Here is a 12,573-nt window from a genome sequence, read left to right on the forward strand (position 1 = left end):
AATTAAATTAGGCTATAACTTAGATTTCATGCTATATGTCTACATGAAGGAACATTATAGATGAAAATCATTCTAAATAAAAAATTGATACAAACATTTTAGCATTTGAAAATAGTGTCATATATAATTTTATCTTGATTAAAATTAAGAAAAAGTCTATATAACCACCAAAAATTGAGAAAAATGATAACCTCACATGGCAAATAATAAATTATAAATTTCTTCTTTAAGTGTTTTTTATCATATCTGAAATTATAGATAGTACCTTATATTAAAAAAATGCCATAAAAAAGGGTCGATTTTGATTGATTTTTAGTAAATTTAGTTTTTTATATTTATTAAGAAATATATTAAAACAAGCTTGTTAGGCTGCGTGAATATAGATGGCAATAATATTCCGGTAAGAAAATTGAATTGCTTATTAATTTATAATTAAAAATAAAATGATCAATTTATATGTTACGGGATTAAAAGAAGTTTATAGATGCTTCATATTCAAATAATTGATTAGTATAAACCCATTTAATTTAAAGAAAAAAACATTATAGGCCAGTTTTAATGGTCATTTTCGGGTTCTACTACTTAAATACCAATAAAAAATGTGGGTTTTAGTCTGTGGGCGCTCCAAGACCTTGATTTTGTGGCAAAGTGTAATATTAGCTATGATAATCCTATCACTATGAATGCTGAATAAGTTATAAGGGTCTAAAGAAGAGTGTCGTTTTTAGGCTAAAAAATGAAATTATTAGACTTAAGAAATATCAGGTTATGCACTCAAATATGAATGCCATCCTTGGCTTCAATTCGTTGGATCAAATTTTCGACCCTGTGATTGTTCCCTTGTGTCATCAATGTAAAACTAAAAAACACATTAACCAAACTACAAAAACATAAGCATCAAACAATAAAAGCACAAGATTTTAAACCTAAGAAAATGTAAGAGTTCATTTTACAATATTTAAACATTTGTGTAGAAAATCAAAGAGATAAAATTCCATGCAAATAATTTTCATTTATTGTTTGGAATATAAAAACTATGTACTAGGGCTGAGCATACAGGTGATAGCGAGGAGAGAGAGGGAGTCAGTCATATTGATTAAAGTTCTTTTATCAAAAATCCGCTGTCTTTTATATTATAAGTAAGGGTGATAATTTTGGTAAGAATACAAAAGCGTGCGAGGAGAAAAGAAGAATTACTTATGGCATCATTGATTAAATAATATACATCTTCTTCTATCAATCATGAACGTTATCATTCCCGCCTTTATTATTCAATATTAATATAATAATATTAGATGGGGATATTCGATAGAGAACTGAATAAAATGCCTAAAATAACGTCGCCTTCTGTCTGGATTTCTGAAAATGGAGGCCTAGGAATTTGGAAAATACTTACCGGATGAGAAACAGATGGTTTGTCGGATTTGTCGATATAAATGTGCCTTTAGTCCCCTGTCTAGAATTACACGCCACTCATTATCCTCATCTCATAACTAGAGTATGGATATTCATCTATAAAATCAATTTAACGATGAATACATCAAGTCAGACTTTAACTCTGATTTCACAAGGATGCTTATTGTATGTAATATAACCTTATCCATTGCTAATCATCTACGTTCAATAAATTTATGGAGAAATACAAGGGTAAACATATCCCCTCCCGAGGAACCATCATTAAATTAATGGAGGATGTTGTTACTGATGTCATTTATAGAAATACATATAAAAATGTTTTGAGTCATCCACACCAAATGACGATCAAGTTATCAGTAAAAAGTATTTACGAATATCGAAATGGAACTCTGAATTTTGTACTATCTCACAGTAAGTATTCAATTTTTTTTTTTTTAAATCTAACCATAAAATATGATTCTATTTTAGCTAAACATATCAAGAATTATGATACACAACTCAGTAAAGGGCAAAAACAACTGCTTAAATGGTCACAACAACGGGTATAGTAGCTTTGGATGGTTTGCAACAAGTTCGTCTGAGACTACTTAATTCGTTTTAAGACTTGGGTATGATAATTAGGTTTTCCAATATTACATAGTCATTAAATATTACTTTTTTATCCCTTAAGGCTTAGCTATGGTTGATGGGCTCCAAGAAATAGTGTTCAGAAAACTCATAAAAGGCAAAAATAACTGTTTAAATGGTCACAACAACGAGGGTAGTTACATTGGGTGTTGCATTATAATTAACAATTGTGTATATCCTTCATGATAATAGTATGTTGTTATATAAGCATACCTTAATAACGGGGGAAAATATTTTTTGATGCTCTTAATAAGGAGTAATATCGCCGGACATTACTACATAATTAGCTTTTGCTCTAAATCTTTAAGATGAATTTATTTCTAACATTTTTTTATTAATATATTTATTGTCTAATTTTATGATTTTGACATTTACTTTATTATTAATAATTAGTTAGATCTCATCGGTAGAGATATATCTATCCTGTGCACAATTGTATATAGCAACTTCCACATGAAGAAGAGGGGTGATTATCTTTTTGATTAAACTCCACGTCTCGCTTGTGTATTGCAACCTAAAGTTATGACATATTTAACTGAATTCCGATGTTAGAACAAGAAAAAATTATCTGGATCAATCTATTATTTCAATATTCTTTATTTATAATTTATTATTATTAATAGTTATATGATTTTAATTGTTTAATTTTGTATATTTAACTTAAATGTTTAATGGTTTATTTATTAGTATGTAGATTATATTTCATTAAAGCCTTCTTTTTTAAACTTCGAGCTTCAAATATATTTCAAATACTCTACTTTGTCGTTTCATTAGCTATTATTCTGAGAATAAGGTTCATAATGAATTACAATTTCATGGAGTGTGACGTTTTCAAATCTACTGTAACGGATAAAAACGTCGAAGTCAATTATACGTAGTATATCTTCATTAAACATTTTGCTAATAAATACATTCGTTATACCCTCAAAAATCATAATAAAGCAGGCAGATGATAATCACATCAGTATTTTAAACAATGATACCATATGTCTTTTTTTCCCCCTCCTCCTCGCACGCGTTTTTCTCTACAATATTATCAACTATAATTATAAGTAAGGTTGATAATTTTGGTAAGGATACAAAAGCGTGCGAGGATTAGAGAATAAATACTTATTGTATAATTGACTGAAATAATAGACATCTTCCTCTATGAAGAACGTCATCAATTCCCGCCTTTATTATTCAATATTAATATAATATTAGATACTGATAGTCAATAAAGAACTGAATAAAAAGCCTAAAATAACGTCACCTTCTGTCTGGATTTCTGGAAATGGAGGCACAGGAATTGGGAAATACTTACTGGACGCAAAACACAGATGGTTGGTCGGATTTGTCGAAGTAAATGTGCCTTTAGTCCCCGTCTAGAATTAAACGCCACTCATTATCCTCATTTCATATCAAGAGAATGTATATTCATCAAAAAAAATCTAGTTAATGATGAATAGATTAAGTCAGACTTTAACTCAGATCTTACAATGATGCTTATTGCATGTAATATACCCTTTTTCATTGCTAATCATCGTACGTTCAATTTTTTTTGGAGAAATACACGGCTAAGTCCATACAACTGCTTAAATGGTCACAACAAACGGGGTAGTAGCTTTGCATGGTTCGCAACTACTTTCTTCACTTAAAGACTTGGATATGATCATTAGGTTTTCCAATATTGCATAGTCAATAAATATTACTTTTTTATCACTTAAGGATTAGCTATGTTAAAAAAATTGTATATCCTTCATGATAATAGTATGTTGTTATGCAAGGATAAATAACGGGGAAAAATCTTTTTTGATAATCTTAATATGGAGTAATATCGCCGGACATTACTACATAATTAGCTTTGAATAATAGAGGCGGGGGTTGATAACGTTCTTGATAGAGGATGATGTTTATTATTTTAATCAGTGATGTCATAAGTATTTCTCCCCTTCTTCTTGCACGCTTTTGTATCCTTACCAAAATTATCAACCTTACTTATAACATACAAGACAGCAAATTTTTGAAAAATAACTTCTTTTATCAACCTTAAATATGACATTTTTCTGCTCTAGAAAGGAGAATCTTCTCTTTTTCAAATAACATTAAGTTAATAAAAATGTACTTAAAATTTTCAATATCGGGAATACTTTAATTTGTAAACACTTATGAAATAACTCCCATATTTCTATTTTATAGATCTAATAATATTGTGATCTCTTCAATCTCTTCCCTTAAAGTCGCAAATTTTAAATTTTATACGATAATAAATCAAAAACTAAAGTTATAACCTTAAGTTATACTTGTGATGGTAAATTGAATAAATCAGACAAATTTAAAGTAACATATTATACGACATAGAAGTTATTAATATTAAATGAAATTGAAGTGGCAAGATCATAGAATAATGTATTTAAACCGTTTATCACAAACTCCACCTTATAAATGGAGTTTGATTGAGATGACTGATTTCTGCATTATACAGGTTAGAGCAGCAATACGTGGACTCGAGAGATGGATTTAGAAAGATATCAATAATTTTTATTTTCAATAACAGGCAAAAAAAAATGTTAACAAAACATGTACCCAATGTTTTTGCAAAACTTTTTCACTCAATATCATTATTAATCACAACATTTACACGTCGCCTAAATGCCATGGAAGAGTTGATGATAAACTCGTCGGACAAATTATTGCAATCAGCCACTACAAATGACTTCAGTAAGGTTTGAGTTCTTGTTGGTTTCCGTCTCCAAAGTTCCCCAAATAAAAAAGTCCAGTGGGTTCAAATCTGGTGAGGAAGGGGGCCATGTCTCTGTGCACCAGAATTGACCCATGTTATTTGCATATAACTTTTTGGCACTTGATGGACGTGTGAAGGGGGGGGCGACCTGATTGCACGCTTAGTTACCCTCAGGGTAGATGGTCTTCAGCAATAGCAATACTGTGTACCTAAAAACCTTATAGTAGGCCCCCTTTTCTGTCCAGCCTTGAAACTGCAGATTGAGGATGATAACTCTCTATGTTCGGCCTTTTACGTTGATTATTATGTCCATTTATGGAAGTTCTTATAGAAGTATATAATGATTTGGTGGAAGATTTGGACCAATTTATGTATTATTGAGCACAAAGGCAATGATTCATTAGCTCAGAAATCAATATCACATGCTTTGATGTACAGGAGCATTTGCAGAATGAACGATCCTTTTATTAAAGAAGATGAGATCCACTGAGTGAGGTACATGAAGCAAGATTTCTCGAACAGAACTTGAAGTTTAAGAGAGGATCAAGAGGCGTGTGGATAGTATATACAAATGAAAAAATTTGCAGTGCTGAAACAATAGATAGATGCAGATACTATTCATTGCAATTCAGGCGTAGCAACTAATAAATTTTATATTTTTTCTTGAAGTGCTTTATATCATATCTGAAGTTAAGGCATTTCACTAATAATAACAATTATATGCAATATTGTACTACTGTAGGCGGCAAATTATAAAAACACACGCCACAACCGGTTTTTTCTTTTCTAATATCAAAACAGTTTCAATGGAGGAGCTACTGCTATGCGAGAGAGAGGGGCACTAATGCGCTCCAAGAAAGAATTGATAAATTTAAACTTAAAAGGGAAGTCATCATTTAAACATATAGAAGAAGCAGTCCCATCAAAGAAAACATCAGCACTGAGACTAACAACAGGTGAGATTACAGAAAATCCCACTGAAATTACCAAGTGAGTTTTTAGTAATTTTAATACAACCTTGTACTCCTTTTCTTTCTGCACGCCTGAAAACCTTTGTGAGTTTTGCTATGGATGGAGACTGATTTAGAACACAACGAAATGGAAACCTTTACTATTCAGTAAATTGTATCCTACAAGCGAGAAAGTAAAAACCGAAACTTTGCTCATACAAACACTATGGACGAGTTGGATTCACCAATTACTTACGACGAAATTCTTATTTTTCTGCGTAATTATAGAATTAAATTCAAGTCCCAGGCCCTGGGACATGATTTTTGAGTTTATGAAAATTAGATTCACTTCCATCTCCAATACTAGCGAGTGTTTTCGAGTAAAATATCAGAATATAAAGACTTTTATAAGATTAAACTGGCTTTATCCCAAACAAAAAACAATAGGAATTAAAAAATCATCTATTTCTCTTTTGAATACTTATATATCATACTTATTTATGAAATTCCATCTAATAATAGATATTCCACGCTCCGTTCAGGATAATATTGATCCTTCAAGAAGAAGCAGTAAGTATGAGGCGATGCTCGGGGATTTCGAGATAGCATTTGACTCAGCTTCATATAAATAAAGGGGTTTTCAATAGAGACGCTCACATTTTACGTTGATAGGTTTCGAAAACAACGTCATATTTGTTATTGTTTCTTTAACAGCTGTGCTAAGAAATAATTGCAGTTTCATCATGGAGCAGTACACACTAGAGCAACGCTTTCAAATTATTAAAGTTTATTACAAAAGTCGTAAGTCTTGGATCGAAACTTTAAGAGCGTTAAAGCCAATTTATGGTCAACCTAATCGACCTGCAAAATCAACAATTCAACGTTTGGGGAAAAAATTTGAGTCCACATACACGCTACATAATGTTCCTGTGCCAGTGAGACAAAGAAATTCACGAAGTGTAAAAAATATTGCTGCCGCAAGTGCATCAATTCAAGATGACCCATTGGGCCGGAAAAAACACACACGTGATTCATGAGGCGTCATTACATCCCCAAAAAATTACTGTTTCGTGTGATTTGCATGCTGACAGTGTCATTGGGCAGTATTTTTTCGTAGACGATAACAATCGCCACGTTACTTTAAATGGAAATTGTTACCGCACCATGATAACCGATTTTTTTGGCCTGAATTGGAAGATATGGACTTGGACAATATGTGGTATCAACAAGACAGTGCCACTTCACACACAGCAAATGTTACAATCGATTTATTGAAAAGTAAGTTTGGTGAGCGTCTTATCTCGAGAAATGGACCAGTCAATTGGCTGCCTCGCTCGTGCGATTTAACGCCTCTAGACTATTTTTTGGGGTCACGTGGAAACTCTGGTCTACAACAATAATCCGTCGACGTTAGAAGAGCTCAGAACAAATATTCAACGTGATATTGCTGCAGTTTCAGCCTATTTATACGGAAAAGTAGTCGAAAATTGGGTTCAACGATTGGACTTCGTAAAACGTGCACGTGGTGGTCATTCAAACGACATCGAATTTATTTTGATGAAATGTATTTTAACGGCAAATAAAAAAATCGTCAATATCTCAACCCGTTTTTGTTTTATTTAAAAAAAAAGTGTAAGCGCTGTTAATGAAAAACCCTATACAGAATGGAACAATTAACATGCTTTGGCTTTCCGGAGGGCTCCATTGAAAATATCTCTGCTATACATAGTTGGTATTGCATGATCTTCTGATAATTTTCTATCATCAGAGAGCTTTATAAGAATTTTTTTTTTCCTACACTTTTCATAATTGCGATGAATGGTATATGGAAGATGATAAACTTTGACTCAGGGATGAAAAACAGATCGTCTGTAAATATACCTTTGAAGTGTTTCGTATCTGCTGCTCAGGCTCCAGAAAAGAAGTGGCACAATCTCTTAGTGCAATCTTCGATAAATTGGAAAAATTTTAAATATAAATTTAATTATCGATTAATATAGGAGCGCCAATGATCTTGACAAATTGTTAGGAAGATCTGGGGCCACAATTTTGTAAATTCCAATTCGTCTCTGCGGCATCACCACTTGTGTTTGAAGTATCCACGTCTGCATTGGTACCCTTAACAGTAAAGGAAGAAAGAATTATACCAATCATAGAAAGGAGTTTTAAGTTAGGTTTTTAAATTAAGTTATTTTTAAGAAGAGTTAGGTCATCCACAACTTGAAATATACTCATTTTTCAAAAAAAATGCGAGCGTATTAACAAATTAAGCTAAAAATTAATGTGGGGCGGATCAAGAGCTTACACTTCTAGAGGACATATACAAACGCGGATCGAAGGATGGGGCCCTGGATCAGCAAACATTGAAGCTGTCTGGAAAGTACTGAATCTCTCTCCGTTTACATGATTAATGAAAATCACTGATTTCTGGGCTATAGTAAGGGTGAGTTCAAGAAAGAAACTAGACATGATCTTATTGAAAGACTTTTTATGGGACCATCAGAGCTATTTAGGGTGATGAAAAAATGTGGTTAATACTGGAAACAGATGGGTAGGCCGTGGGAGTCTATAATGAATAAAATTCTTCAAAACATGAGCTCTAACGAACATTTTAACTTTAATCGAAGTTTGAGAAGTCGGAATGAGTTCTTCAGGGAGGAGTGATAACTTCTGTTGGTCAATATTTATCTCGATTAATAATCTCTATTAATTAGAACCATGAGATTAGTCTCAAGCTACCCTTTCAAAACTTGTAACCTCGAGCCTTCAACCCCCCTTTTTTATAACAGTGGAAGCACTCTCTAATGGTAGAATAAGATCATCAATAAACAGTGTCAACGACGGAGGGCTGTCTATTATCATGAAGAGATGACTGGAAAGATTGGATCGGAAAGAAATGGTAAAGGTCTTAAAGCCTAAAACAATACTTAAAAACAACTGGAAAGATTCCCACCAAAAAATGGTTGAGATACCGAATTGCCACAATTTCTGTTTTTAATAATATTTCAAAACAAAAAGTTGAATCAAGACTGAGCTCCTTTTGTAAAATAAACATTAAGACCTCATTCCATTTGTTTTAATTTTTCTCGAAAGTGGCTCCTGTTGTTAAAACGGTGAATTGTAACATCCGTAAAAAGTACGTCACGTCATCGACACCCAAAGAAAACCTGAAAAGGGTGTTAAAAATAAACACTTGTCTATTCCACCAAGACTGGAAAATTATGTACTCCATTCATTGGATATCTAAGAAGCCGTCTCTGGCCAGTCAACTTAAGTGACTTAAGCTGAAATTAATGAACAAATAACGATACGGATTCAAGGTTGAAAGAGGGCTCTAGTTCAGAAACAGATTTTGGGTATGAAGGAAACTAGAGTTAGGAAACAGACTTGTGTTGGGAGGAGAGTTTAAGGTAGGAATCTGACTTAATACTAAATGAATTCAAGATTGAAGGATAGTCTGGTGTAGAAAAAGGACTTGAGGTAGAAAACAGATTTAAGGTAGACAAGATTGATTTAGATAAAGGGCTTCACAACTTCTCCCTAAGTACTTTAAGAATTTTTTCCTACTGTTCTCTCAATAGATCAAAAAGACTTTATTTTCTTCTAGATATTATTTCCTTTCTGCTGTTAGAAGAGCTTCTTCACATATATAATTTTCAATTAAATCGTAAATTCCTTAGATGAAATGCAATTCTATACTAGCCTTTACGATTTAATTTCCTTACTGTTGGACCATTTCTTCATCCTTACCATTCCAGTATGATTAGAGGAGAACATAAATATGTGATATTTCTATATTCCTTTTGTATTACTAAGAGATTCAGATATAATTTGTTCCAATTGAAACATTTAACTCAACCTTGAGGTTGACAATATTAAGCAGACAATATTAGAGAAGTATTATTTACTATTTCAAAATCTTATCAACTTCCCCTAGCATTACAAAGCATGCTAAATTGCCCATAATAATGAAATTATTATTCTGACCTCTGAAAAGTAGTGAAAAAATGGACGACAAATAAAAACATTATTGAACGAAATCACCAATCCATTGTTGTTGCATTGAATTTTAAGTCGAGGAGAAAAAATGTAATGCATTATTACATGGTAAAAAACTAATGCAGTACAATTAGTCTTAAAAGTTTCCTGTAATAAATATAGCAAAAGTAAGAACATATAAATATTTTAAAAATTACAATATATAATTTTACTTGTTCTGCTTCATCAAACATGTATGTATAACTGAGATGGCTCTGCTCCTTCTTCTTTAACAGTAAATAAATTGATTTTATATAAAGTTAGATAAGGAGTGTTTCCTGTTTTAATATATGAATATGGGATGGAATTAGCCTCCAAAAAGCCAAATGTCAGCCATTGAACTTTATTTCTATTATATTTAGCATATCTGACTCGTGTGTTGTAGTCTTTTCTTTCAATTTGAACACTATCCAAATTATTTTTTATGGAACTATTAATTTTTAATGTCTAGTATTCATAAAATAGACTCTCTAAGCAAGGAGGATAAAGTTTCCAAATGATCGTAACGTATATTGCAAACGTCTCTCCCCCTTCCCATAGTTCCTTAATTGTGGAAATGCTGTTTTCCAATGATTTAGAAATGTATTTTTACAACAATATCTTTGACAACCAAAATCCTGTCATGATTAAACATATTTCTGGTATATGATATATTTACTCCAATGAATTGGAAAAAGATAAAGTCCGAATGAGAAGGTAAAATTCCAGAAATTAAAACGGTATGCTCATTCATGAAGTTAGCAAGAAATATCCTGATACCTTTCCGTGACTCATGAATTGTTCTATTGTAAAGGTTGTTTCATTGAATATCAAAAGATGCATTTGTCTTCAAAGTAATAGCCATTTTCCAGATAATGGCTATCTAAACGACCAAAAGTACTTTTCGGCATTCCCATCAAAAAAGAAAAAAGGATTTGGCACACAAGCTTGTGATGCTTCCCTTTAATACAGAGCTTCATCATTTCGTCTTTTTTATCCATTCAAGAAAAATCTCCACGAACATACAGTTTAAGAGAATCTTTCGAAATGGTTTTTCCATTGTCTGACCCCCTCTTATCACAGGATTCTTAAGGCCTATTCTACAATTGTATCAAATTTCTCTAAAATTACAAACCATCTCTTCTTCGTATACACAAGGAAGTGTCACGTCAAGCTGGAAAGGTGGAATATTGATATAGGATGCGGAAGAGATGTTGTCGTAAATAATTTATAGTGTTTGGAAATTTAATAATAATGGCATTTAATTGTGTAATATCAGTGAATAATGCAGTTATAAAGAACGTTTTAAGAGATAATAGTTCCTCTCCGAATAAAAATATAACGAATTAACTCATTTATTTTTATGACATTTTGTTTAAATGAATATTAATCAATATCTGAGGCTATGAATATGACTAATTATGTGTAAAAGGCCATGACGGTGTTAATTAGTGTAACATTAATGGATTGAAGGTACTTAATTATAGCTAATGTTCTTAAGTATCTCATTGCATCCCACATGAACCATAATTGACCAAATATGTCTATAAACTATTTGGTCGTTAATATTTGTTGAGTAAATAAAAGGGAGAATTTATCAATAACTTGATTTTTACTCAAGTGTCATTTCTAGTTGACCCACCACATATCAGAGTAAAAGTCCCTATAAATATAAATATAAATAAAGTGAGTTTATATTTAACTTCACAACTTGAGTTTTAGTCATATTAATAAAAAAAACCTGTGCATATTTAGATGTTTCTGGATATTCCATAAGATTCCATAAAAAAGTTCGTAACTTTCCAATAAGGCTTAAGCCAAAATTTTCATCTTCTAATCTCTGAGCTTCTTTCTTCTTAGCTTGTTGTTCACCTTTTTGTTCTTTTACGCAGATTTCAATCTCTGGATAATATTTCAGGGCACAACATGGTTCTATAAAAAAAAAGTATTTTAAAAGCAGTATTTATTATACTAATATAATGAATAATAAAACTAAAAGAGAAGGTATACGAAAGCATCTTTCTTATGAGGTCAAAAACAAATACTATATTTTTAATCTTCAAGAAGTGTCCAATTGTAACTTCCAAAGGGGCCCTACACCCTCGACAATTAATATATTTTTAAAACTTTTAAAGTTCTAGTTTAACCCCAGAATAATCTCTAATGAAAGTTTAAGAGCACACATTTAAGAGGACTCTGAGAAACTAGCCTCCAATGTTTTAATAAAACGAAATGTAACATTGATTTAATAAAATTCCTTAGTTAGTAATAACTTGTATGTGTCTTTCTAAATATATATTCTGAAGGATGGTGGATCGATTCTTCCAATAGCCAATTTTTGTCTGATATATTTTATAGCTTTGGTAGTGATGAACATTAATTGAATTTAAGAATATAAATCTATATTTTAAACAAAATATCAAAACATTCTATTTTAAGGAATAATTTTTTTATTTAAACTTTGTTAAATACATTTTATTTTTGATACTTTGGGTAATTTATAAACAAGCTCCAGAATGATAACAAGAGGAAAGAGTTACAGTGTCTCAATTTGTAAGTCTGGATATAATTAATATTCAAAACAAAAATTAATCTCTGCTTTTCTCTCTTGCATTTGGTTTCTGAAACTTTTGAAATTATAGTAATTCGGTACTATTATCGTTCAGAGTAATTTCTTATAATTAAGACCATAACCAAATTAAATGTAAGATTTATATTACTAATGCAAAAAAATGGCGTTTTTATTGATTCGATATCTTGGTATGAACACAAAATACTTCATTTTTGTATGCTAAAAAGTAATGAAAACACTTATTCCTTACTACTTTTATAGAGATAAGG

The 12,573-nt window shown here is 31.5% G+C and overlaps 1 protein-coding gene and 1 long non-coding RNA gene across 8 annotated transcripts in view; one reads left to right on the forward strand and one right to left on the reverse strand.

Annotated features, from left to right (window-relative positions):
- LOC139906820 (uncharacterized) overlaps positions 1–2,800 on the forward strand; it is a 100,296-nt gene extending 97,496 nt beyond the window's left edge. The window contains exon 4 of the long non-coding RNA XR_011782800.1: positions 2,087–2,800. This is a non-coding gene — a long non-coding RNA (uncharacterized lncRNA). The remainder of the gene's footprint in view (positions 1–2,086) is intronic.
- Positions 1–12,573, reverse strand: part of LOC121127040 (potassium voltage-gated channel subfamily B member 2) — an 88,495-nt gene that overhangs the window by 39,375 nt on the left and 36,547 nt on the right. For all 7 annotated transcript variants that reach the window (XR_005867457.2, XM_040722412.2, XM_040722414.2 and 4 more), the window contains one exon: positions 11,474–11,664. Coding sequence is in view for 6 of the 7 variants with exons in the window: in XM_040722412.2 (XP_040578346.1) it covers positions 11,474–11,664 (191 nt within the window). In the remaining variant the exon portion in view is untranslated. The remainder of the gene's footprint in view (positions 1–11,473; positions 11,665–12,573) is intronic.

Source organism: Lepeophtheirus salmonis, chromosome 12 (genome assembly GCF_016086655.4).
Source record: "Lepeophtheirus salmonis chromosome 12, UVic_Lsal_1.4, whole genome shotgun sequence".
NCBI classification, from domain to species: domain Eukaryota; kingdom Metazoa; phylum Arthropoda; class Copepoda; order Siphonostomatoida; family Caligidae; genus Lepeophtheirus; species Lepeophtheirus salmonis.